Genomic DNA, 27,220 nt, shown 5'->3' on the forward strand with positions numbered 1-27,220 from the left:
ACCCTGTCACTCCGCATTGCCTACTTCCCCTAACTCTGAGGGACTTCAGCTCCTCTCTGTTCCCAGGGATCTTCCACACCATTCCCCTGCGTACCACGGTTCAGATATTGCTGTATCATGAGTCTGACACTCACTTTAGAGGCCCCCATTAATAACCATTTTCAATATGCACTTAGAGAGTCTATTGCAGTATTTGGGTGGGGGGAAACCTGTTAAAAATATTCATAAAACTCCTTTCCCAAGAGAGTCACAGGGCTCTTGATATCCAGTGTTTCGGGCAACGAACGTCCACTGACCATGTAGCTGATTGTGGTATAAACATCTTAGATTTCCCTAGTTAGATAAGATCCCATCTTTACATAAATGTCAGGGAGCCCTGCCCTAAAATAGTGATAATCTTAGAACAGTTCATCTGCAGAATTATTACACTAAGGCATATGTGCAAAGCGTGTGCCCTACCACTGAGATACTCCCCGTCCCCCGATACAGCTAATGCCATATGGCATTCGGGGGGAGAGGGTCTCCATGCCCGATCTTGGTGGCAGAAGTGGTTCGGGGCTTCAAGAGCTTCCACATTACCCTGGGATGACCCCCATCCTGGTCCTGGGAAATGATACGAAAGAACCACCTGGCGATGGAATGGATTGAACCCACAGCCACAGGGGTGGAGCCGCGGGGGGGGGGGGGCATCCCCTGGCACATTAGAAAGTCAGCACCTCTGCTCTGTCTGGCAAAACGACATGCCAGCAATTTCGTTCAAAAGGTACCACTGATTGCTTTGTCTGTGCTTTAGTTTGTAATACTTCCGTTCGTCTACCTATAGTTGTCACGGTCTGGCCTTTCATTTGCTTTTGTCAACATTTAAATGAACTCCTAGGTGGTGGGTTAAGACTGGTGGGAAATATTGTTTTGTTACAAAGATTGGTCAAGGTATTGCTAAGCAGGGCTCAAGTTTCATTATAAAAACCAGGGTCCAAGAAAGAAAGAAAGAAAGAAAGAACTCCCCTCCGAGACACAACCCAAACCAACGCAGTCAGAATACTCTACGTGGCCATGATGTCCATGATCTCTGCCCTCTCCCTGCGACATGTCGTCCGGGGGGCGGGTTCTGTCCTCCCTTCTCCTCCCCGCCCCTGCAAGTTCGTCGGCTTCTCTGGCCCACTCCCTGCCTGGACTCAGCTACTGGGGACAGGGGCCGAGCATGCCGGGCAGGGAGGGGGGCTCTGGATCACATGGCCATTGTCCCTGGAAGCAGGGCCTGGGTGGGGCGTGGCCCGGGGCCAAGCGAGCCGGAGCATCACCTCCCCCCCACCCCTGGCATGTTTCTGGCTCGCTGGTCCCCTTTCTCTCTGTTACTGTAAAGTGAAAGGAACAAAACTCCCAAATCCCTCCTGGTGCGGGGAGCCAGGTTTGCTGCTCATAATCTGAATTTCACAGACTTCCAAGTCTGGGACTGTCCAAGAACGGCACTTCTCCTGGGAAGGTGGATGCAGAGCAGTTCAACTGGGGATGCCCAGACCTCCAATGGGTGTGGGTTGGAAATTAATAATATTTTGAGGATCATTCGGGGGCGTAAAGGAGTGAGCAGGGTGGGGCCAGTGGGGGAAAGGGTGGAACAGAGGTGACATAGTGGATGGGGTCATGGGTGGAAGGCGTGGAAGCAGCTGCTTAGCAAGTAGGGTTCAGTTTAGGGCAGTGGTCCCCAAAATGTGGGGAATGCCTCCTAGGGGGTATAGAGGAACGTTCATGGGGGCACCTCAGGGCCCAAGCCAGCCCCCATGGAGGGCAGGGAGGGAGCACCACTCAGCCGCCAGCTCTACCCCAACCCTGCCCCCAGCCTGGGCCCCTGGCTCCTGGCCTGGTCTCAACCCCCTTATCCCTGTCCACACCCCTCTCCCCAGCAAGCCATGGCCCCGGTCCCAGCTCTGGTTCTCGACCGTGGCTGCTGAGGGGCCACAGACACAGATAAGAAGGCACAGTGTGAAAAGTTTGGGGACCACTGGTTTAGGGTGACGCCCTCAATCACTTCTAATAAAAGGTATTCCTCACCCACCTAGCCCTTCCATCAGGACGGCCTTGGTGTGTTCTGCCGCCCTTTACTCATACAGGAAGGATAATAACATTTCATTGCACTCATGTGATTTGTAACCCAGCCCCAGCCAAAACTGGTCCTTTTGGCAAAGCCGCCCCATCATGCTGTGTACCTAGGCGGAGTAAGCGGGTCTCTGCAAACACGATCTGTTCCTGAAGTCTTTCCCCCAGCTCCTCACTAGATGTGAGGGGGGAGCTCATTCAGACCCTGCTTCCACTTAATATTTAAAAACGCCTTATTGTCCCGACCTCTGCTGGCCTTCGATTTCTCCTCCTGTCCCAGCCTTGGCAGCTCAGATGAGGTGGCCGAGTGGTTAAGGCGATGGACTGCTAATCCATTGTGCTCTGCACGCGTGGGTTCGAATCCCACCCCCATCGAAGGCGTTCAGTCTTCTCTCTTCCTTCACAAGCAACCATCTCCCCCTTTGGTGCAATGACAGACCAAGTCACATTGCTTCCTGCAACCAAAAACCTTCTCAGGAACTCTGACCCCCGTGCTTTAAATCAAGTGCCTAAATTCCAGATTTCAAAAAGAATTCTCTAGTCCTGTATTTCTTAGTTTTTATCTCAAAAGGTAACATCCTCATAATCTCCCCCAAACACTCTGGGACCTCCCCAAATGATTAAACTGCCCCTTTTCTCAGCAAGGCCACGACAGTGACCCACAGCTAGAGTGTCTAGGCCAAGCTGTTCTGAAGGAGGCAAGTCAAACATTTTCTCTCCGCTTCCCTTGGCAAGGTCTGACTGGGAAAACAAAATCCCCCAAATGGAAAATTTTCTGCTGGAAAACCAATACTAGTCTGTTTGGGGACTTTGATTTGAACGGATTATTATTATTCTCTTCTGATCTCTGAATTATTTTAGTTCAGTCTTTGTCCTCCAAGTGTTGAGTTGTGGGGGAGAGAGGCCAAGTCATGATGTCTCTTCCCCTCTTTCATAGTTTCTTCCAACTTGCTAGGAAGCTGCATTGCTACATTATGAGTCAAGCAGTGTCCATTGTCTCCGGGCTATCTTGGAGAAGTCTGCATTGTATACGGTTCCTGGGAGAGTCCTTGGGAGCGTGGATACCTTGGATGGGCCAGCAGCGAGTCTGGGGTCCCGGTCCTGTCTCCCCCCATCTCCCCCCTTCCTCCCCAGGTCCCGTCTCCCCCCATCTACCCCCTTCCCCCACCAGGTCCCGTCTCCCCTCTTCCCCCATCTCCCCTCAGGTCCCGTCTCCCCCCTTCCGCCCAGTCCTGTCTCCTCCATTCCCCCCAGTCCTGTCTCCCCCCCCATCTTCTCTCTTCCCCCCAGTCCCGTCTCCCCCTCCCATCTTCCCCCATCTCCCCAGGTCCCGTCTCCCCCCATTTCCCCCCTTCCTCCCCCCAGGTCCCGTCTCCCCTCTTCCCCCATCTCCCCTCAGGTCCCGTCTCCCCCCTTCCGCCCAGTCCTGTCTCCTCCAATTCCCCCCCAGTCCTGTCTCCCCACCATCTTCTCCCTTCCCCCCAGTCCCATCTCCCCCCCATCCTCCCCCCCAGGTCCCATCTCCCCCCTTCCTCCCCCCCAGGTCCCGTCTCCCCTCTTCCCCCATCTCCCCTCAGGTCCCATCTCCCCCTTCCGCCCAGTCCTGTCTCCCCCCTTCCGCCCAGTCCTGTCTCCCCCCCATCTTCTCCCTTCCCCCCAGGTCCCGTCTCCCCCTTTCCACCCAGTCCTGTCTCCCCCCTTCCGCCCAGTCCTGTCTCCCCCACATCTTCTCCCTTCCCCCCAGGTCCCGTCTCCCCCCTTCCGCCCAGTCCTGTCTCCCCCCCCATCTTCTCCCTTCCCCCCAGGTCCCGTCTCCCCCCTTCCGCCCAGTCCTGTCTCCCCCCTTCCGCCCAGTCCTGTCTCCCCCCATCTTCTCCCTTCCCCCCAGGTCCCGTCTCCCCCCTTCCGCCCAGTCCTGTCTCCTCCAATTCCCCCCCAGTCCTGTCTCCCCCCCATCTTCCCCCTTCCTCCCCCCCAGATCCCGTCTCCCCTCTTCCCCCATCTCCCCCCAGGTCCCGTCTCCCCCCTTCCGCCCAGTCCTGTCTCCCCCCCATCTTCTCCCTTCCCCCCAGTCCCATCTCCCCCCTTCCTCCCCCCCAGGTCCCGACTCCCCCCTTCCGCCCAGTCCCATCTCTCTGCTTCCTTCCCCTAGTCCCGCTCCCGTCTCCCCCCCCCGTCCCCTCCCTTCCCCCCGTCCTGTCTCCCCCCATCGGCCCCCCCACTGTAACCCCCACAGGACCCCTACACAGCCACACAGTGCCCCCCACTGCACCCCCACACCCCCCACTGCACCCCCCCACTCTAACCCCATATGCCCCCCACAGCGACCCCCCCACTGCACCCCCCTACACCGCGCCACCTCACACCAGCCCCACGGTCACCCCCCTTCCCCCATCTCCCTCCGATCCCGTCCCCCCATCTCCCCCCCCGCCGGCCTCTTCGTCTCCCCCCATCTGCCCCCCCCCGGGCTGGGGGGGCTCCGAGCTCGCTCCCTGCAGGCTCCGGCCCAGGGGCTGCCCCTCCCCCCCCGGGCAGGGCGGGGTTAATGCCCGGCCCCCCCCAGCGCAGACCCCGCGGGGGGAGCCGGGATACCGGGGCGGGGCGGGGGGGGAAGGGGGCGGGGCTGTGGAGAACCCCGCCCCCAACGGAGCGGGGGGGGCAGCGCCGCCTCGCAGCCCCGCCCTGCAACCGCCCTAACGGCCAGAACCGTCACGTGGCCGCACTTCCGGGGCCCGCGCGGGGCCGAGCCGGTAAGAGCCGGGCGGGGTGGGGGCGGGGCGCCCGGCCTGGGTCCGAGCCGCACCTCGGGGGGGGGGAACTGGGCCGAGACCCCCCCGCCGGGCCGGGGCCAGGCCGGAAGCGGGGGCGGGGCCTGCGCTGGTTGGTCCCGGTTCGGCCTCCGTAGTGGGCGGGGGGGGGGGGGGGGTTGACGTGTCTCTGGGCGGCCACCCCCGGGGAGAAGCGCGTGTGACTGAGTGTGTCTGTGTGTGAGTGTGTCTGAGTGTGAGAGCGTGTGTGACTGAGTGTGTCTGTGTGTGAGTGTGTCTGAGTGTGAGAGCGTGTGTGACTGAGTGTGTCTGTGTGTGAGTGTTTGTGTCTCTGTGCGTCTCTCTGAGTGTCTGTGTCTGAGTGTGACAGCACGTGACTGAGTGTGTCTGTGTGTGAGTGTGTCTGAGTGTGAGAGCGCATGTGAGTGTGTGTGTGTCTGTCTCTGTGCGTCTCTCTGAGTGTGAGTGTGTCTGTCAGTGTCTCTCTGAGTGTGAGTGTGTCTGTCAGTGTCTCTGTGCGTCTGAGTGTGAGTGTGTCTGAGTGTGAGAGCGCGTGTGACTGTGTGTCTCTGTGTGAGTGTGTGAGTGTCTGTGTCTCTGTGCGTCTCTCTGAGTGTGTCTGTGTGTGTGTGTCTGAGTGTGAGAGCGCGTGTGACTGAGTGTGTCTGTGTGTGAGTGTGTTTGTGCGTCTCTCTGAGTGTCTGAGTGTGAGAGCGCGTGTGACTGAGTGTGTCTGTGTGTGAGTGTGAGTGTGACAGCGCGTGACTGAGTGTGTCTGTGTGTGAGTGTGTCTGAGTGTGAGAGCGTGTGTGACTGAGTGTGTCTGTGTGTGAGTGTCTGTGTCTCTGTGCGTCTCTCTGAGTGTCTGTGTCTGAGTGTGACAGCACGTGACTGAGTGTGTCTGTGTGTGAGTGTGTCTGAGTGTGAGAGCGCATGTGAGTGTGTGTGTGTCTGTCTCTGTGCGTCTCTCTGAGTGTGAGTGTGTCTGTCAGTGTCTCTCTGAGTGTGAGTGTGTCTGTCAGTGTCTCTGTGCGTCTGAGTGTGAGTGTGTCTGAGTGTGAGAGCGCGTGTGACTGTGTGTCTCTGTGTGAGTGTGTGAGTGTCTGTGTCTCTGTGCATCTCTCTGAGTGTGTCTGTGTGTGTGTCTGAGTGTGAGAGCGCGTGTGACTGAGTGTGTCTGTGTGTGAGTGTGTGTTTGTGCGTCTCTCTGAGTGTCTGAGTGTGAGAGCGCGTGTGACTGAGTGTGTCTGTGTGTGAGTGTGAGTGTGACAGCGCGTGACTGAGTGTGTCTGTGTGTGAGTGTGTCTGAGTGTGAGCGTGTGTGACTGAGTGTGTCTGTGTGTGAGTGTCTGTGTCTCTGTGAGTCTCTGAGTGTGAGTGTGTCTGAGTGTGAGAGCGTGTGACTGAGTGTGTCTGTGTGTGAGTGTCTGTGTCTCTGTGAGTCTCTGAGTGTGAGTGTGTCTGAGTGTGAGAGTGTGTGTGACTGAGTGTGTCTGTGTGTGAGTGTCTGTGTCTCTGTGAGTCTCTGAGTGTGAGTGTGTCTGAGTGTGACAGCACGTGACTGAGTGTGTCTGTGTGTGAGTGTGTCTCTGTGCGTCTCTCTGAGTGTCTGTGTCTGAGTGTGACAGCACGTGACTGAGTGTGTCTGTGTGTGAGTGTGTCTGAGTGTGAGAGCGCATGTGAGTGTGTGTGTGTCTGTCTCTGCGTCTCTGAGTGTGAGTGTGACTGAGAGTGTCTCTGTGAGTGTGTGTGAGTGTCTGTCAGTGTCTCTGTGCGTCTGAGTGTGAGTGTGTCTGAGTGTGAGAGCGCGTGTGACTGTGTGTCTCTGTGTGAGTGTCTGTGTCTCTGTGCGTCTCTCTGAGTCTGCCTGTGTGGGAGTGTGTTTCTGTGCGTGTCTCTGAGTGTGTGCGTGTGTCTCCGACGGTCTCTGAGTGTGAGTGTCTCTGAGTCTCTGGGTGTTGTTATTACAGTAAACGTGACATCTTATTAACGTTATGCAGACAAAACTGCACAGGATCGTTTCAGGGGAGGGGGTGTGTGTGTGTGTGTGTGTGTGTTGCACCTGCCCATCCCCCGCTGCTGCCTCTTCCCTGGTCCAGGGACCTTCCCCCTCCCCAGCCCCCTTCAAACTGCCCCTGCAGCCTCTGTGAAGGGGGGGGCCTGTCACTTTCTATATAGGTGTTGAACAGTCCCATAAAATTGCTTCAAACTGACCCCCTTTTCCCCTCCCCTCCTTCCGTAGGCTCATAGAAGATCAGGGTTGGAAGGGACCTCAGGAGGTCATCTAGTCCAACCCCCTGCTCGAAGCAGGACCAATCCCAACTAAATCATCCCAGCCAGGGCTTTGTCAAGCCAGGCCTTAAAAACCTCTAAGGAAGGAGATTCCACCACCTCCCTAGGTAACGCATTCCAGTGTTTCACCACCCTCCTAGTGAAATAGTGTTTCCTAATATCCAACCTAAACCTCCCCCACTGCAACTTGAGATCATTACTCCTTGTAATGTCATCTGCTACCATTGAGAACAGTCTAGAGCCATCCTCTTTGGAACCCCCTTTCAGGTAGTTGAAAGCAGCTATCAAATCCCCCCTCATTCTTCTCTTCTGCAGGCTAAACAATCCCAGCTCCCTCAGCCTCTCCTCATAACTCATGTGTTCCAGTCCCCTCATCATTTTTGTTGCCCTTCGCTGGACTCTCTCCAATTTATCCACATCCTTCTTGAAGTGTGGGGCCCAAAACTGGACACAGTACTCCAGATGAGGCCTCCCCAATGTCGAATAGAGGGGAACGATCACGTCCCTCGATCTGCTCGCTATGCCCCTACTTATACATCCCAAAATGCCATTGGCCTTCTTGGCAACAAGGGCACACTGCTGACTCATATCCAGCTTCTCGTCCACTGTCACCCCTAGGTCCTTTTCCACAGAACTGCTGCCGAGCCATTCGGTCCCTAGTCTGTAGCTGTGCATTGGGTTCTTCCGTCCTAAGTGCAGGACCCTGCACTTGTCCTTATTGAACCTCATCAGATTCCTTTTGGCCCAATCTTCCAATTGGTCTAGGTCCCTCTGTATCCTATCCCTCCCCTCCAGCGTATCTACCTCTCCTCCCAGTTTAGCTCTTCCAGAGCTGAGCTACCTTGGCCCTGGGGCCACCCACACAGACCTTAGGGGTGAGCAGCTCTGGAGAGAGAGAGAGGAGACCCCAGTGAGTGGGCAGCTGGGTAAATAGACGAAAGTTGGGAGGAGAAACATTGACGTGTCCAAGGTCACCCAGGCTGTCCGTGACAGCTAGAAATAGAATTTATACTAGTGCAGTCTGATTGGCACGGGTGCACCATGTCCCAGTTTGAAGGCTTGCGGCGGGAGGATGAAAACAGTGACCTCATGGAGACCTGGGGCCGGCTGAACAGTGCAGCTGGTAATGGAGAGGCACGAGCCAGGAGCACAGCCCCACAGGACTGGACACTGACTTCTCCTGACTCATGACACACCCCCCCAGCTGTGTGCAGGGACTGCAGCTGAGCTGCTCTGCCAAGACAGCCTATGCATCCCTGGACAAACCACCTCTTCCTGCAGCCTAATACAGTGGGGTCTCAAAAAGAAAAGGAGGACTTGTGGCACCTTAGAGACTAACCAATTTATTTGAGTATAAGCTTTCGTGAGCTACAGCTCACTTCATCGGATGCAAATAAATTGGTTAGTCTCTAAGGTGCCACAAGTACTCCTTTTCTTTTTGCGAACACAGACTAACACGGCTGTTACTCTGAAACAGTTGGGTCTGGGGACTTTCCAAGCTGTGTGTGAGGGGGCTCTGGAGTTACCGGGGTCTGTTCCTGGCTCTGTCACTGACCCGCTTGGTGACCTTGGGGAAGTCCCAGCCCCCCTCTGTTTTCCTCCTACCCATTGTCTACTTGGATTGTGATCTCTTTGGGACAAGGACTGTCCCTCTCTGTCTGTGCAGTGCCCAGTACAATGGGGGTGCTGATCTCAGTCAGGTTCTCTACCATGTGCAGCATGATGGGGCCCTGATCGCCGTCAGTGTGTGTGCAACACAAGGCACAGTTTATGGACTCACAGGCTTTAAGGCCAGAAGGGACCATCATGGTCCTCTAGTCTGACCTCCTGCACATCGCAGGCCACAGAACCTCACTCATCCACTCCTGTAATAGACCCATAACCTCTTGCTGAGTCTTCTCTTCTCCAGACTAAAAAACACAATTATTTCAATCTTCCCTCATAGGTCATGTTTTCTTGACCTTTAATAATTTTTATTGCTATTCTCTGGACTTTCTACAATTCTTCCACATCTTTCCTGAAATGTGGCACCCAGAACTGGACACACTACTCCAGTTGAGGCCTAATCAGCACAGAGTAGAGCAGAAGAATTACTTCTCGTGTCTTGTTTACAATACTCCTGCTAATACAACCCAGAATGATACTTGCTTTTTTTGGAACAGTGTAACACTGTTGACTTATATTTAGCTTGTGATTCACTATGACCCTCAGATCCCTTTCCGCAGTACTCTTTCTTAAGCAGTCATACAAAATGGGAAATGTGTGCAACTGATTGTTCCTTCCTAAATGGAGTACTTTGCATTTGTCCTTATTGAATTTCATCCTATTTACTTCAGACCATTTCTCCAGTTTGTCCAGAAAGTTTTGAATTTTAATTCTATCCTCCAAAGCACTTGCAACTCCTCCCACCTTGGTATGCTCCACAAACTTGATAAGTGTAACAGAGAGACTCTGCTACTGGGAGGGTTTCACCATGTCTCAGAGGTTACACCCTGGTGGGAGGGGGCTAGGCCTGTACTGGAATAAGGTCACTCTGTGCTTCACAGTGTGGCAGAACCTAGAATGTCCATTAGCAGGGAATAATCCTGGGGGGAATCGGCATGCAGAATGGACAAAAACCCCATCTGATTTCTCTCACGTTGCTCTTCTCGCCCTGGCAGGCTACAGAATAATGTCCACATTTCACTCCAGATCATCCCCTCCTCCCAGGGGGAAGGAAATGGCTGCAATGGAGCTGGCTCAGGTAAGGGATTATCAGGGAGCTGGTGGTGGGTTCTGCTTGGAGGGAGAGAAGCAGTAAATACAAAGGAGGGTGGGAGCTGCTAGAGGTCGTGGGAGGCAGGAACTATCTAAGATGGAGAAAGGGAGGGGACAGGATGTGACAAACCTGCTGAGACTTGTGTAATGTAGGGTGTGATGGGTTGTCACCCCAAGGTGTAGTCTGGGGGGCTTCTGGGAACCACTGTGCCCTCTAACCCTCAAGCTGGGCTGGTCCTTCTCACACTGCTTTGCTGGAGATTCAGGCAGACTCTACAAGCCCTGTTATCACCCAACATGACAGCAGGTGGCGCCATGCATCCAACTAAGTTACCTGAGTGCTTTACCTAAGTCACTGAAGGACAGATAGAAAACAATGGCCAATTTCCCAGCGATAAGTGTTAGCAAACAGATCAAAGTAGATTACTTAGCAAATAACCAAAAAGTCAAACTAAGCCTAACATACTAGATGGATAGAATTTGAATTAGCAATTTCTCACCCTGACTGATGATAGAAGTAGTCCACCAAGTTTCCATACACAAGCCTGAAATCCCTTTACTCTGGGACCAACACTTCCCCCAGTTCAGTCTTTGTTCCTCAGGTGCTTCCAGGAGTTCTCTTGTGTGGGGAATGAGGCCAAGAGATGATGTCACACCCCAGCTTAGGTTCCAAACTCACGTCCCAGTTCAGTTCGTGGAAAAATACAGGTACCAAAATGGAGTTCAGTTTTATGTGGTCTGGTCACATGCCCTAGCATGCCCTGATGAGTCATAGTAGCCATGACTCATAGGCCGGCTGAAACATTCACAGGAAGGCTAAGCTCTTCCTTGGTCCATTGTTTTTGTTGATGAGCCATCAGCACTGTCTGGCTTCTTCATTGTTGTACCTGAAAGGCTAGTTGTGGGTGTTACCCAGAGTAACCACATTTGAAATACAGATACATAGTCAATATCCATAACTTCAGATACAAACATGATCCATGCACACAGGTAGGATAATCATATTCAGCAAATCATAACTTTTCCAATGACACCACACGTGATGCATCTTGCATGAAATGCCTCATAATTATGTCCTAATCATATTATAATCGTACCACTATGCTGAATGTGGGGTGTAGTTTCAGATAGGGCCTAATTTCAGGGCACAGGAGTTGGGAATGGAAAAGGAAATAACGCTCCAGTCAGGGCTGGGAAAACTTCCCAGATTCTCAGTGCTGGAGCCTGAATTTACTGACACTTCATTAGTTACCACCACCCCCAATCTTTGTGGCATTTCTATCTAGTAATTTACCACTACCATTGTTAGGATTAATTTTGTACTTAATATATTTTTTAAAACTTCGTTCTCATTTTCATTGATTGATCATTGATTTCTGATAGCTTCCCTTACCAATTTTCTACAATTCTGACCTTCTAACTTACATTCTTTAGTATTGACTTTCCCTTTCTTCCATGTATTTTATTTGGAGAGTGTTGGGATTCCTACCAGGGAGCCACCAGCAGGGTCCAGAGACAGCACCATCTCATTTTTCAAGCTCTGGGTAGTAGGTATGTGATAAAAGTGAAGACCCGGCCTCCATCTGTCAGCTGGGAGACACAAAGGTTCTCTCTTTCTGATGCCTTCTGGCTGCTCTAAGCAAGGTGCGGTGGGACTCGGTTAACATGTGCCTCCTGGAGCTTCCATTTACCTGGTGCTGCTATTCCCTGAATAGTGGGGCTGTGAGTGGGGCAGCAGGTCCTGAGTGTTGGACTCTTGCTCTTTCAGGGGCTGATGACTTTCGAGGAAGTGGCTGTGTATTTCACCAGGGAAGAGGGGGCTCTGCTGGACCCCACTCAGAGAGCCCTCTACAGGGATGTCATGCAGGAGAACTATGAGACGGTGGTCTTTCTGGGTAAGGAGTCCTGTCCCCTTCCTTATTAGAAGCTGTGGGGTCTCTAAAGAACCTGAGTAGTAATAACTTTATACCTTTATTCATCATACAAGTTTTGACAAGTTTCCTTGCCCCCCTTTTTTTGCCTTCTCTACCACCCACTAGTGTATAATTTTTGGACATGTGCCATCCTTATTGGCTACATTAATAACTGTAGCTTTCTTGCCTTTTCCTCATTTTAAGAGGAAAATACGCTGCCTGTAGAATTCTAAATTGAGTAAATAGGTGTATGACTAATGCATGGCTTGTGTGAGAGTCAGATGAGCTCCTCTTTTGATAGGAGAGCGTATAATGTTGCCGTTCAGGACCCCACAGGTGAAGGGAGAACAGAGCCATGGGAGGGGAGGAGATGGGGGGAGTAAATAATTCTGGGGTGCCAGGACATGGGGAAGGTGTGTGCAGGGTTAGGGCTAAGAAGCAGCAGGGAGGGATGAGATAGTGAGAGATGAGGAGGGAACACAAGAAGTTCCCAAGGTGCCGGGAGGTGGTGCCAGCTGAGAGTAATGGGACGAAGGGGAGGGGAGTGTGGAGGAAGGACACCCAGGCAGTGGGCTGGGTGGGTCAGCGGGAGAGAGGAGAGGTTTGGGGATCTAGAGCTGTGGGGGATCCAGACCTTTAACCCCGAATCACTACCCAAGTCTTGTTGCTTTAGAGCCTACACTCCAGTTTTATTTCTGTTCAGTTTCACTTCATTCTACATTTTTTTCCCCCAAATACTATTATTTTAACTCTTGACCTCCCTCCCCATATAACCTCCCCGTCTCTATACACAGCCTCCCTGGCCATCGATCCTCAGTCCTTGCTGCATTCCTCCCTCCCATAGTAGGGCCGCTACCCAGGCACAAATGGGCACTTTGTTGATGATGTCACAGGATGGTAGTGTAGCCTGAACCATTTTTACAACTATAAGGTTACGTATTGGGGTACAACTTGCCCTTGTCCATGGCTACTCAAAATTAATGGAGGAGATGACATAGGGTGAAACACACAGAAACTTGATTTAATACAGACAGTTAGAATTGATATCATAGGCAAAAATCAGTACATATAATGATTAGACTAAGATAAGAATAGTAAAGAGGGTCTTCCACTGTGCATACTTACCTGTTATGGACACCACTGGAAACCAAAATCGAGGGCAAGGGAGACCATCAGAAGGGAGGCCCTGCTTCAATTTACACTGTCTCGGGGACCTGACAAAATGAAAAAATGGTTACTAGGAGAGGTATTTTATCTGCTTTCTTATGGTAATAGGATGGCTATATACCATATCTGCTCCTTTACTCTGATTACAATAATGTCAATAGCTGCCCCAACCCATATGTGGCCTTTGGGAAATCCATAATTAAGCATCAGGCATTAATACTTATGATTTACATCACTTATTTCTTAATAATTCCAATATATGAATGATGTCCAACTGCTGAGATACTGCATAGCAACCTAATTGCTAAAGCCGCCCCAAACTTCCTTCTTTCAGAATCCTGTGGCGTATTGGACCTGTTTGTGGTTACTCGTTTGTTTCTCAAAATGAGGGTGCAAAATATCTGACCTGGGGTTCTCTCCTTAGACCTGTTCAGGTAAATCCCAGACTTCAGCATAACTACTCCCACAAAGCCTCAACCTAATATAAGGCCCTTACCTGTAGCAACCTTAGGTTATGTCTACACTACTGCGGTAAGTCGACCTATGCTGCGCAACTCTAGCTACGTGAATAATGTAGCTGGAGTCGACGTACCTTAGGTCGAGTTACTGCAGGGTCTACTTACCTTACTCTTCTCGTCAGAGTAGAGTACAGGGGTCGACGGGAGAGCGATCTGCAGTCATTTTGGCGGGGCTTTACTAGACCCGCTACATCGACCACCGGTGGATCGATCTCAGAGCTTTGATCCTGGCTATAGTGTAGTCCCTGACCTTAATAGCCCATTTATTTATGTTCACCTCCTTCCCCCTCCGCACATGTTCCAAGCTAATAAGCAATACTCTGATCATGACATTTTACCTGTAGTGAGTATAAAATTGCCCACAAGACATGGTGGTCATAGATCATAAAATTAGGTCGGGGTCAATAGGAGTGAGAGTTTGGAGAGAGTCTTGTCCCCCCCTCTCCCCATCTGCAGCAGCCACAAGCTGTCTTCCCTCCAGGCTCCTTGGATCTTTGAGCCTGGCCCTCCTGAGTTTGCGTGGCCCAGTTCTTGTTTCTTACATTCTCCTTTTCTGGAAGAATTAGTGGCTGTTGCTCCCAAAATTTAGTGTTTAATTCCCCAGCCTACTCCACACACTGGGGGAGTTTAACTCTCCCTCCCATTATACCTGAGTCAGTAGGTTTCCTAATTCCCAAAAATGTGCTTTTGTGATGTCACGGTTCTGGGGTAGCTAAGCTTTTGACCTGGCTCCATGGGCGGCTCAAGGAATGCCCTCTCGGGTATCAGGCCTCTAGCCAGCCCCTCTCTATGGATAGGGACCCACATGCCTCTCCTTTTTGACCAGAATTTGAGGATTGCAGCTTGTCCTTCACTGTGTTCACTGGACTGACCTCCAGTTCCTGTGCTTTGCTTTCTCTCCCAGGGCTGTGAGCTCTGTGTGTGTGTGTGTCATAGAGGTGGGAATTTTGGTGATACATGTATGATGCCAATAGACAACTCAGTTCCCCTCTGTGATTGGTATTGCTTTGATTATAAAGAGCAGGAGACATGAGGTATTTTGTCACGTAGCTGAGATGCAGTGATATGAATGGGTCATTAAGGACTGGCTGGGACCAACCCACATCAATGGAATACCCGACAGAGACAAGGGAATAATTGTCACCTGTCCATGGAAGGATATTTGCTTGGCTAAGTGAAGCATACATGGACTCGTTATGTTTTTGGGAGCAGGAGGAACTGGGATCGCAGACACAGGGAGCCCTGCCGGAGCGAAGACAAATGGACAGGCACAGTGAAAGGAAACCAAACTGTTTTCTACAGCAGCATGGCTCAAGGGCATTGGCCAGCATGGACTATATTGTTTTCTTCACTTCTCTGTCCTAATCTAAGGTCTTTCCAATGCTGTGTTTTGGTTGACTAGTAAACCCCGCTGTGTTTTAAAAGTCTGCCCAGTGTCACAGCAAAAACTTGCTCTGTGCATTGACTGAGGAACAGTCTCTGAAGAGGAGTGTCGTTCAGCTGGACCTGCTGGGCAGAGCTCACAGGTTGGAATAGGAGTGTTGAAGCCAGAGGCTCAGTCTCTGGTGTTGAAGCTCCATGGCCCATCCTTGTGGAAGAGTGGGACCCCTTGGGAGTTTTGTGCACTCAAGAGGCACCTTCCAAGGACTGTTTAAAAGCCTGGGCATTGCACAGATCCTATGGATCCATGACAGTGTGCCCGTGTGCCTGATGGGGAAAAGATATAAAAGAATAAAAGGATCTAAAAGTGTATTTACCATCGCCCCCTCATCAGTCCTCATGGGAATGCCTGATCTGTTCCAAAGTGTATTAAAACCTTCCTTAAAGGCTTACCTCTTGGTTATCAGGTCATGTCAGTTTTGTTAGAGGGCTTTCCCTTCACCCTCCCACTTCCCTGGTTCTTGTCACGCAGACAGAAAGCAGCAAAAGACCAGAAGTCCGAAGCACAGATAATACAATGTTTATTGGGGTTAGTTTCCAAGCAAGCATATTCCAAAGCCCTTCACACCAGTCAGGCTTATCTCTATACGCCGATAGAGACTGTTCCCCAGTGTTCCATTCCTTCTCTGACGCCACCGAGCATTTTCCCTGTGTCCCCCTTCCCAGCTCTGATGCCGCAGAGCCTGCCTGTGTCCCCGTTCCCTGTTCCCATTTTCCCCCGCCCCTTATCAAACATGATTCCAATTTCCCCTCCCCGTCCTGTTTGACTCAGTTTATATAGTAATATTCTCAGCTATACCTTAACCAATCATTGTACTGAAATTTAACTAACCAATCCTAACATATTGTAACATAATTCTCTAACCAATTATATCCCACTACTCTAATTAACTTACACCTCGCAAAATTAATTATACAGCAGACGGAAACAATTAGAGAACCAGACTGATTAACAACAGAAAAGTGGGGGCCATAAAAATAAAACATAAAGAAATGAGGGTTCCACAAGCATTGATAAGTGATTTCTTGCCAGACAGGATGCGATCAAACTAAGTTTTCTTTAACCATCTTAAGATCTGTTTCTTCATCTGATAGTGATGGGCACTATCCAGACAGGATTGTCTCCCCATACCAGCTTATTTCAATGTGACTGGTTTGGCATGTGAGGATGTGACCCTACGCTTCCCAGTTTCTGGCTGCCCCTGCTGCTGAGCCAGAGGCCTTAGCCTAAGAACAAGGCCTCAGACTATCCTAGTGAGAGAAGGCCCATACGCAGGGTGACTGTGATTTTGATTCTTTGTTTTTATACCCCTGTAAGTAGCTAAGTGATAAAAATACACCTACATTCTTAAAGTGTAGGCTTTACAGGCAGGCCTGAATATCTATATTCTAACTGTGGGTTCTACCCCTTCCCCCATTCTGTGTCTGTCTTGTCTATTTAGATTGTAAATTCTTCCAGGAATAGGCCATCTACTATTCTCTGTTTGTACTTTTCCTAGTATAATGGGGACCCACTGTTAGTTGGTCCTTAGGCACTAAGGTAATGAAAATGATTTATAATAATAATTACTTTCCTGCCACTTTGAGCCAAGGAACGTGGCCTTGGGATGTTACTGCTTAAAAATGATCTGGGGTTAAAACCATGGAATATTCTTTGTGACAAGTATCTGACAAATTCCACTGACCTCCCTTGTTTTCTTTGTCTGGAGTAGGGTTTCCAGTTTCCAAACCTGATGTGATCTCGCAGCTAGAACGAGGGGAAGAGCCATGGGTCCCAGACCTCTGGGGCTCTGAGAAAGAAGTGCTCCCAAGAGCTGCCTGTGCAGGTGAGGAATTGTGATCAATGGCTCCATGTCTAGTTGGCAGCCGGTATCAAGTGGAGTGCCCCAGGGGTCGGTCCTGGAGCTGGTTTTGTTCAATATCTTCATAAATGATCTGGAGGATGGTATGGTTTGCACCCTCAGCAAGTTTGCAGAGGACACTAAATTGGGAGGAGTGGTAGATACGCTGGAGGGTAGGGATAGGATACAGAGGGACCTAGACAAATTGGAGGATTGGGCCAAAAGAAATCTGATGCGGTTCAACAAGGACAAGTGCAGAGTCCTGCACTTAGGACGGAAGAATCCAATGCACCGCTACAGACTAGGGACCGAATGGCTCGGCAGCAGTGCGGCAGAAAAGGACCAAGGGGTTACAGTGGACAAGAAGTTGGATATGAGTCAACAGTGTGCCCTTGTTGCCAAGAAGGCCAATGGCATTTTGGGATGTATAAGTAGGGGCATTGCCAGCAGATCGAGGGACATGATCGTTCCCCTCTATTCGACATTGGTGAGGCCTCATCTGGAGTACTGTGTCCAGTTTTGGGAACCCACACTACAAGAAGGATGTGGAAAAATTGGAAAGAGTCCAGTGGAGGGCAACAAAAATGATTAGGGGACTGGAACACATGACTTACGAGGAGAGGCTGAGGGAACTGGGGATGTTTAGTCTTCAGAAGAGAAGAATGAGGGGGGATTTGCTAGCTGCTTTCAACTACCTGAAAGGGGGTTCCAAAGAGGATGGATCTAGACTGTTCTCAGTGGTAGCAGATGACAGGACAAGGAGCAATGGTCTCAAGTTGCAGTGGGGGAGGTCTAGGTTGGATATTAGGAAAAACTTTTTCACTATGAGGGTGGTAAAACACTGGAATGTGTTACCTAGGAAGGTGGTGGAATCTCCTTCCCTAGAAGTTTTTAAGGTCAGGCTTGACAAAGCCCTGGCTGGGATGATTTTGTCAGGGATCGGTCCTGCTTTGAGCCGTGGGTTGGACTAGATGACCTCCTGAGGTCCCTTCCAACCCTGATCTTCTATGATACTATGAATTGGTTAAACCAACTCAAAAACTGTTTGGGAATGCAGGAAACATTTGGGATGCCATAGAAAGACTTTGTGAGCTCTCCAAGTTCAGGATTGTTCCCTGCAGAATGGAATCATTATGGCAGATGTCACTCATGGCTTCCCACCTATTCTTACTGACAATCCCTCCCCAGTCTCACTTTCTCCTGAGTGTTCTGGTGAGATGCAGATCAAAACTGATCCCTTCCTTTCTCCTCTGAGGAAGGGTTTGGGGAAAATCAGCTCCTGATAGGTTTGATCTCTCCCACACATATTTTGGTTTGTTCATCCCTTTTTCCATTCCTCTGTCTGAGATTTCCTTTCTTTCCGGTGCAGGGAGTGACTTAGGTCTGGATTCTCTCTGTCCCCCATCAGGTGATGGGAGGGTGAGTGAGAATGAGGAGGAGACACCCCAGCAGGAAGGTGCTGAGGAAGTAGAACCACATGGAACGTTATCAGGAAGATCCAAAGGGAATGTTTCCGGGAGTTGTGCACTCCCAGAAAAAGCAAAAGTCTGTGAGACTGAGCAGATGCCAGAGGAAAACTTCAGTAGCCACTCAGCCCTTATTACACGAGACAGAATCAACTTGGAAGAGACACGCTACGCATGCCTTGAGTGCGGGAAAAGCTTCAATAGGAGCTCACACCTGATCACACACTGGAGAACCCACACGGGAGAGAAACCCTACACGTGCTCTGAGTGTGGGAAAAGTTTCACTGATAGTTCATCCCTCATCTCACATCAGCGAATCCACACAGGGGAGACGCCCTACACATGCTCTGAGTGCGGGAAAAGCTTTAATCACAGCTCTACCCTGTTCAAACATCAGAGAATCCACACAGGAGAGAGACGCTACACGTGCTCGGAATGCGGGAAAAGCTTCATTCAGAGCTCAAACCTTATCACGCATCAGAGAATCCACACGGGTGAGAAACCTTATGGATGCTCTGCGTGTGGGGAACGCTTTAATCAACACTCGCAACTTATCAGACATTGTAGAATCCACACAGGAGAGATGCCGTACACGTGCTCTGCGTGTGGGGAACGCTTTAGTCAGTACTCACAACTTATCAGACATCGTAGAATCCACACAGGGGAGAAAATCTACACATGCTCTGAGTGTGGGAAAAGCTTCAGTCGGAGCTCAGACCTTATCAGACATCAGAGAATCCACACCGGAGAGACGCCCTTCACGTGCTCTGAGTGCGGGAAAAGCTTCAGTTGGAGCTCAAACCTTATCACACATCAGCGAATCCACACAGGGGAGACGCCCTACACGTGCGCTGAGTGTGGGAAAAGCTTCAATCGGAGCTCTACACTTATTACACATTGGAGAACCCACACTGGAGAGAAACCTTATGGATGCTCTGAGTGCGGGAAACACTTCATTGACAGTTCTTCCCTCCTCTCACATCAGCGAATCCACACAGGAGAGACACCCTACATGTGCTCTGAGTGTGGGAAAAGCTTTAATCACAGTTCTACCCTGAGCACACATCGGAGAATCCACACGGGTGAGAAACGTTATGGCTGCTCTGAGTGTGGGGAACGCTTCATTCGTCGTTCAGCTCTCATCTCACATCAGAGAATCCACACTGGAGAGACGCCTTACACCTGCTCTGAGTGTGGGAAAAGCTTCAAACACAGCTCACAGCTTATTAGACATCAGAAAATCCATGAGAGAAAACTGTAAGAAATGCCTTGATTAGGGCTGGGCAAAGATTTTTATTTTTTTTTTATATCACATTTGCTAATTCTCACATAGTGATCTGTGCACCATCTTCACCGTGGTCTCGCAGCTCCCCCGGATCAGTTGTCTGCTTCTGCCTTTTGCAACTCACCCTTCTTTGGGGTCAGTCTTGTGATCTTTTCTATCAACTGCTTTCCTTTTCAGTCGTAGGAGTGTGTGTCCCTCCAGCCCGGAATATTCATCAGCTCCCAGAAGGAGAGAGAGGTTTCATCCCAACAAGCTACACTGAGGCAAAATCTACCTGTGCCTTACATCCACTAGGGCTGTACATGGCATTGGCTGCTCAAGTGAGTGATCTTGGTGTAAAAAGACATTTATAGTGGTAGAGCAGAAGCAGTCCAGGTGCAGTGGTTGGCATTAGCTTTCCCCTTGACCTGACCTAAACTCCATCACTTTTCCTAGTCTAAACAAACCCTGAGCATCACGGTTATACTGTTCCCCATTTCAAAGCAATTGTTAGTCATCAAGTTTCCCCTTGGGGAACAAATTGTTTCATTCCCAGTTGCTCTGATGTTGCTTCAGTTAGTGTTGGAGAGCAGATATTTTTACTACCATTTTCCTCACCTAAAATATATTGAACTATAACAAAGAGCAGGAACAGGGCAGGGATAGGAAAAAATGTCATGTTACAGAGGGGAAAACAGAAGAAGACAGAGTAGGTCAGAGGGATTCCCTTACTCCCCATCACCATCCCAATCGCCTGTTGTTCAGTTGGTTAGGTCAATATTTTTTCTAAAGGGTTGGGAAGAGGATTCCTTAGTAAATGACTTCTAAATAAGCAAAATACCCATCCATTTGGCTCCTAAAGCAGTTGTGGCCCAGGCCCTGCAGGAGGTCGCTCCTGAAGATATCTCCTTCCTAATCAGGTGCATGTTGCCTATTTGGGAAATGCAATCCCTATCAAGGTAGGGATGGAAAAAACGGAAGTGACATTTCTCTTCAGCTCACTCCTGGGAGATGCTGCAAATGTGTAGAAAATGAAAAGGAGTACTTGTGGCACCTTAGAGACTAACCAATTTATTAGAGCATAAGCTTTCGTGAGCTACAGCTCACTTCATCAGATGCATATCGTGGAAACTGCAGCAGACTTTATATATACACAGAGAATATGAACCAATACCTCCTGCCACCCCACTGTCCTGCTGGTAATAGCTTATCTAAAGTGATCATCAGCTGGGCCATTTCCAGCACAAATCCAGGTTTTCTCACCCTCCACCCCCCCACACAAATTCACTCTCCTGCTGGTGATAGCCCATCCAAAGTGACATCACCAGCAGGAGAGTGAATTTGTGTGGGGGGGTGGAGGGTGAGAAAACCTGGATTTGTGCTGGAAATGGCCCACCTGATGATCACTTTAGATAAGCTATTACCAGCAGGACAGTGGGGTGGGAGGAGGTATTGGTTCATATTCTCTGTGTATATATAAAGTCTGCTGCAGTTTCCACGATATGCATCTGATGAAGTGAGCTGTAGCTCACGAAAGCTTATGCTCTAATAAATTGGTTAGTCTCTAAGGTGCCACAAGTCCTCCTTTTCTTTTTGCGAATACAGACTAACACGGCTGTTACTCTGAAACATGTGTAGAAAATGAAATCCATGTGGAATGTGATATACCTGCAGAAAGACACCTATTGTTAATAGATACCTGACATTTGGTGTCTTACAGGGATTCTAAGCAGCACCTGAATTTAGTCCCTAATTTAAATCTGTGCCACCAGATTAAAGAAATAAAAGGGCATATTTGGGGGAGTTATACCTCACTATCGCTACTGATATGTTGTGTGCTAGGTGAAGAATTCTGCGCTAGAGAAGTGTAAAATTACTCCAAGTAAGCTCAACGATTTGACAAGAACTCAGGTAGAATTGCAGGTACTCGTGGTTGATTTCACCCCAGATATGGACGCTATGGTGACCTGTGGCCCAGGTAAACTATTTTTAGAACCCTGTTCCCTTCTTAAGTGGCACTGATCACACTCCTACAGGATGCCATGATTAAACTGGGCACAACTGTCTTTGCCATTTGGATCCCAAGTTCCATGAAGCACAGAGAGAAACAGCTGATTCCTTCAGAGGCATTCCATGGCTATGCGTCCCAATCTGGCTGCTTTGTTGAACAAGAAGCACTTCCATGCTGGGCAAATGATGGTAGCCAATGAGGGAATGTGTCAGATTCCAAGTTCAGACTGAAGGATACATGACTGCTGAGTCCAGAGACTGTGGTTTGGTCTCTTCGTTTTGCTCTAGAGTCTAATGCATTTGTATCACTTCTCTACCTCCTGCTACTTCGAAAGTGTGGAAATAGAGCAAAGTTGTTTTTTTCTCATGATGCGACCTTGCCAAGTGGTGTGAGACCCCTTCCACCCACACTTATGGGAGAAGACCCGGGGAGAAGTGAACTCACAGAAATGGAAGGCTCCTAGGTTATTGTAGAATGTGACTTCACACAAAGCTGACTGGGTGGAAATGGGAATTAAGAGAACACTGCCCTATCCGTTTATATTTTGTAATTGGTGAATAAGTTGTTACCAGCGACAATGAAATTAAACATGAAGTTAGTCAGTGTAATATAAGAGGCTGATTATGTGATAACTTTCAGTGTTACAATAGAATTCAGGTTTTCTTCTAGTTCTCTCCCTGCCCCTCCTACTAAATTGGAAATAGTGGCTAATCCTGAAATTAAAACCTCACTCCAAAGGAATTAGAGTGGGGGAATATGTGAGAGAAAAAGCATGTATGGGAATAGAGAACCAGTATAGACTGTAATTATTTCTATTTAAAATGGAATTTATTTTGATAAGCTTTAAAATAAAGCTTCTGTTAAGAGGAAAATTACTTGAGACAAGATGTGTAACCTTTTACCCAGTTAGAGGGTAACAGCCACCGAGTTCCCCAGGGCTCTCATTTGCAAAGCAAGGATGTCACATCAGGCAGGAGATGTTGAAATCTAAAATGGTGATGGGTATGTGATGGGAGCTTTTTTTTTTGTTTTGGGTTTAGTGTTTTTTTTTTAATTTAATTTTTGTTTTGTTTTTGCAACCAGTTATTTTTATAGGTGCTGAGGCCCCTTCTCCTTTTGAGCACAACTTTTAACCCTCCTTTTAACCCTCAGGCCTGGCTCTGGAAACCTCCTCAGAACTGGCCTTGTGTTTCTTTCATGTTTGATATCTTTGGGGTTCACACATCCACACTAAGTGCGGTTCACAGCAACAGATACTTTGAGAAACCTGCTGGGTTAAGCGGGCCTATTCCAAACTGACTTTGGCCGAAAGTCTGCCTCAATTCAGCTGGATTGGGACAGGTCTGTATCAAAGGAGTGGTGCACACCTGATTTGCCCAGAGACCTTGGGGGAGGTGTGGTAAGATAGGGTAAGTAGGAATCGACACCAGAAAAGTTAAATGTAAGGGTGAAAGACCTTCACCTTTTAGGTCAACAAGCCTGTTCTGTTCATTCCCTCTGACGCATCTGGCATTGGTCTCTCAGGCAGCACGCTGGGCTCGATGGACCATTTGTCTCACCACTAGGACCAGTCTTGCGTTCTTACGTAAGCCATCTAGGGCCTTGTCTACACTGGCAAGTTTCTGCGCAGTAAAGCAGCTTTCTGCGGTGTAACTCCCGAATTCTACACACTGCCAAGCCACTTACTGTGCAGTTGCAGCACCGACGAGAGGTGTAGAGCTTTCTTCGCCGGGGCTACAGCGCCATGGTGCCAGTGTAGATCCCCGGTCGATTACAGAATTGCGACTGGCCTCTGGGAGTGGCCCACAATGCCTGTTCTCGCCTCTCTGGTCATTGGTTTGAACTCTACTGCCCTGCCCTCAGGTGACCATGAACCCCGCACCTTAAATTCCTTGGGAAATTTGAAAGTCCCCTTCCTGTTTACTCGGTGATGCATGCAGTGGTCTCAGCGTATCTTTCCAGCTGACCATGCCTACTCCACGCACTAGACGATCCCCGGCTTGGAGCAATGCCGAGCTGCTGGAACTGATCAGCATTTGGGGAGAGGAATCATAGAATCATAGAATATCAGGGTTGGAAGGGACCCCAGAAGGTCATCTAGTCCAACCCCCTGCTCGAAGCAGGACCAATTCCCAGTTAAATCAAACTGTCCACTCCCAGCTGTGCTCCAGCCATAGGAATTATGATACGTATGGACAGATTTCACGATGCATGAGAGAAAGGGGCCATGACCGGGACACACTGCAATGCAGGGTCAAAGTGAAGGAGCTGTGGAACGCCTACTCCATGGCGCAGGAGGCAAACCGCTGCTCCGGTGCTGCATCCACGCGCTCCCGGTTCTACAAAGAGCTGGATGCGATAATTGGTGGTGACCCCACCTCCAAAGCGAAGGCCACTGTGGATACTTCGGTGGCTGACATGCCAGTCGAGAGTGGACCGACCAGGAGGAGGAAATCTTGGACGAGGATGTGGAGGCGGAGGGGGACCCAGAGGCAGAGGATGAGTTGGAGCTCAGAGCTGCATGCAGCCAGGAGCTCTTCTCTACCCCGGAGGACATTAGCCAGTCACAGCTGTCGGAGCTTGGCGAAGTGCAAACAGGAGAGGAGGCCCCTGGTAAGTTGGTTTGATTTTGGGAATCACTGAAGTGAGTTCTTGGGGGCAGGAGGGTTGCAGAAAGCAGGCTTGTGTCTGCATGATGTGTGTACCACCACATGCCCAGTCTGAGTGGCGGAAAAGGGTGATGATTGACTCCCTTGCTTCATAGGAATCTGCCCCAGAGATCTCCTTGAAACTCTCAAGGAGATACAGGGCAATCCACTGCTGCAGGTTCTTTGGTAGAGCTGCTTTGTTTCTTGCCCCATTAAGGGTAACTTTCCTGCACTACTCTGGCAGGGAGGGGTGGTGGGGGAATCCATTGCTCCATATAGGTGAGCAGACGCTGCAGTCTTTGAGAAGACCTTCCCTTGATTCCCTGCTCACCCTCAGCAGCGAGATATCTGCCATAATGAACACAGTCTGAGGAAAATGTGGGTACAGATATGATTATAAGGGCCCCCCCCCCCAGTGCTGTCTCTCTCCAAGAGCCACGTGCCCAGTGGTCAGTACAGTTCTGGAACAGTGATTTCCTCTGCCTCTGCTGTTACCATTTTGGGGGTCTTGTGGCTCATGTGTGCTTGCCTGGGGTCAGCCAGTTAGTGACAGGTATGTGAATAGTGACTGTGTTTTAAATCTCTGCCTCAGTGATCTCTGTGTTGCAAACAATACCGCTTCTGTAAAATGTTGCATTTTGGCTTCACAGATATGCCTTTGGGAGCCCAGCCTCCCTCTTTGTTATCGCCGGCTGAATCGTTGCTGAGAATTAGAAAGCGGCCATGAAGAACTCAAGAGAACTTTCTGCATGAGGTCATGATGCACTCCGCGGCTGAAAAACAAGAATTAAAGGAGTGGCCGGACAGCGAGAAGAGGGACTGAAAGGAGAACGGGGTGCACCAGAACGAAGCCATGGAGGGTCTCTTAAACGTTAAGGAGCGCCAAGTAGACACACTCCAGGTGCTACTAGCACTGCAAACCGAACAGCTCTGCGCCCGCCCACTCCTGCAGCCTCTGTCGGAAAACTCTTTCCCATGCACCCCCCTGACACCGCCAACACACTCTTAGCAACCTCCTGGCTCTAGTCCATACCCGCTGCCTTCCACTCCTGCCCCATCACAGTCCAGCCCTGCGGACGCCCAGTACCCACTGCACTCAACACCCGTCCCTCTGCAGTTTTGCCCTGCTGAAGTACAGTGCCCACTGCACTGTACTCCAAAGGATAAGGTTGCATATGATACCTGGATATACACAAATCTTTAACCGTCCCTGGACCCCACCTCCTCATGGGACCCTCCCTTTCCCCATCCCCCACAGTGCTGATGTGGTGTTTTTTTCTCTCTGCTCTGGTGGTTGCTTTTTAATAAAAGAATAGTTTTGCTTTGAAAGCAATCTTTATTCCATTAATAGAAAGCAAACAGAGCCTTGCAAAGAAACACGCCATTTTCTTAAATCTTTGTGATTGGTGCAAACGATGCACTATAATCACCTCTCAGAATGACAAGCACTGCACTCCTGTGCATAGCAACAAATGTTAGTGGCTTTCAGTTTCAAATTGCTGCCTTGAGGCACCCTCATCCTTATGGCCCCACGCTGTGCCCCTCTAATAGCCCTGGTCTCTGGCTGTTTAAATTCAGCCTCCAGGCACTGAGCCTCAGCGGTCCAGCCCTGAGTGAAATTTTCACCCTTTCCTTCACAAATATTATGGAGCATACAGCACGCAGCTATAAGCATAGGAATATTGTCATCGGTCAGGTCCAGCCTGCCATATAGGCAGCGCCAGCGGGCCTTTAAATGGCCAAAAGCACACTCAACAGTCATTCTGCACTTGCTCAGCCTGTTGTTGAACCACTCCTTGCTGCTGTCAAGATGCCCCGTGTACGGCTTCATAAGCCACGGCATTCAGGGGTAAGCAGGGTCTCCCAGGATCACAATGGGTATTTCAACTTCCCCTACAGTGAACTTTTGGTTCTGGAAGAAAGTCCCTGCTTTCACCTTCCTGAATAGACCAGTGTTCTGAAAGATAACGTGTGTCTTGCCCCTTTCCAGATCAGTCTGTGTTAATGTCCATGAAACACCCACGGTCATCCACAAGTGCCTGGAGAACCATACAAAAATACCCCTTGTGATTAATGTACTTGGGGGCTAGGTAGTCAGGTGCCAGAATTGGAATGTGTGTGCTATCTATCCCCCTCCACAGTTAGGGAAAGCCATCCACAATGTCACACACATTGCCCAGAGTCTCAGTCTTTCAGAGCAGGATGCAATTAATGGCCCTGCACACTTGTCAACATGCCTCCAATGGTCGACTTTCCCACTCCGAACTGGCTAGCGACCAATTGGTAGCAGTCTGGAGTAGCCAGCTTCCAGAGTGCAATTGCCACGCGCTTCTCCAATGACAGGGCAGCTCTCATTCTCTTAAAAAGAACAGGAGGACTTGTGGCACCTTCAAGACTAACAAATTTATCTGAGCATAAGCTTTTGTGGGCTACAGCCCACTTCATCGGATGCATAGAATGGAACATATATATACACATACATACAGAGAATGAGGAAGTTGCCATACAAACTGTAAGAGGCCAATTAATTAAGATGAGCTATTATCAGCAGGAGAAAAAAAACTTTTGTAGTGATAATCAAGATGGCCTATTTAGACAGTTGACAAGAAGGTGTGAGGATACTTAACAGGGAAATAGATTCAATATGTGTAATGACCCAGCCACTCCCAGTCTCTATTCAAACCCAAGTTAATAGTATCTAGTTTACATATTAATTCAAGCTCAGCAGTTTCTCTTTGGAGTCTGTTTCTGAAGCTTTTCTGTTGCAAAATTGCCACCCTTAAAACTTTTACTGAGTGGTCAGAGAGGTTGAAGTGTTCTCCTATCGGTTTTTGAATGTTATGATTCCTGATGTCAGATTTGTGTCCATTTATTCTTTTGCATAGAGACTGTCCGGTTTGGTATCTACCAATGTGATATATGACCTCATGTGCCAGCAATGCCCCTCTGCTATGTACGTTGGCCAAACCAGACAGTCTTCAAGTTCATTGTTGGCTTAAGTGGTTCTTCATGGGGCACTTAATTTGCACACTCCTTTCTCA

At 49.7% G+C, this 27,220-nt stretch overlaps 2 protein-coding genes and 1 non-coding gene across 3 annotated transcripts in view; 2 read left to right on the forward strand and 1 right to left on the reverse strand.

Moving 5' to 3' along the window:
- The window catches only part of LOC140904264 (uncharacterized), a 51,799-nt gene extending 31,204 nt beyond the window's left edge, over nucleotides 1-20,595 (forward strand). Inside the window, 5 exon segments of the mRNA XM_078850794.1 lie at nucleotides 7,198-7,261; nucleotides 9,815-9,897; nucleotides 11,680-11,806; nucleotides 16,662-16,775; nucleotides 18,160-20,595. Of these exon segments, the coding sequence (XP_078706920.1) occupies nucleotides 7,198-7,261; nucleotides 9,815-9,897; nucleotides 11,680-11,806; nucleotides 16,662-16,775; nucleotides 18,160-19,517 (1,746 nt within the window). The 3' untranslated portion in view covers nucleotides 19,518-20,595.
- LOC140904241 (uncharacterized) overlaps nucleotides 1-27,220 on the reverse strand; it is a 283,075-nt gene that overhangs the window by 137,733 nt on the left and 118,122 nt on the right. The gene's annotated exons all lie outside the window — the stretch shown is intronic.
- TRNAS-GCU (transfer RNA serine (anticodon GCU)) lies at nucleotides 2,388-2,469 on the forward strand. Its single transcript has one exon. It is a non-coding gene; the product is annotated as a tRNA-Ser (tRNA).

This window comes from Lepidochelys kempii, chromosome 28, assembly GCF_965140285.1.
Source record: "Lepidochelys kempii isolate rLepKem1 chromosome 28, rLepKem1.hap1, whole genome shotgun sequence".
Lineage (NCBI taxonomy): Eukaryota > Metazoa > Chordata > Testudines > Cheloniidae > Lepidochelys > Lepidochelys kempii.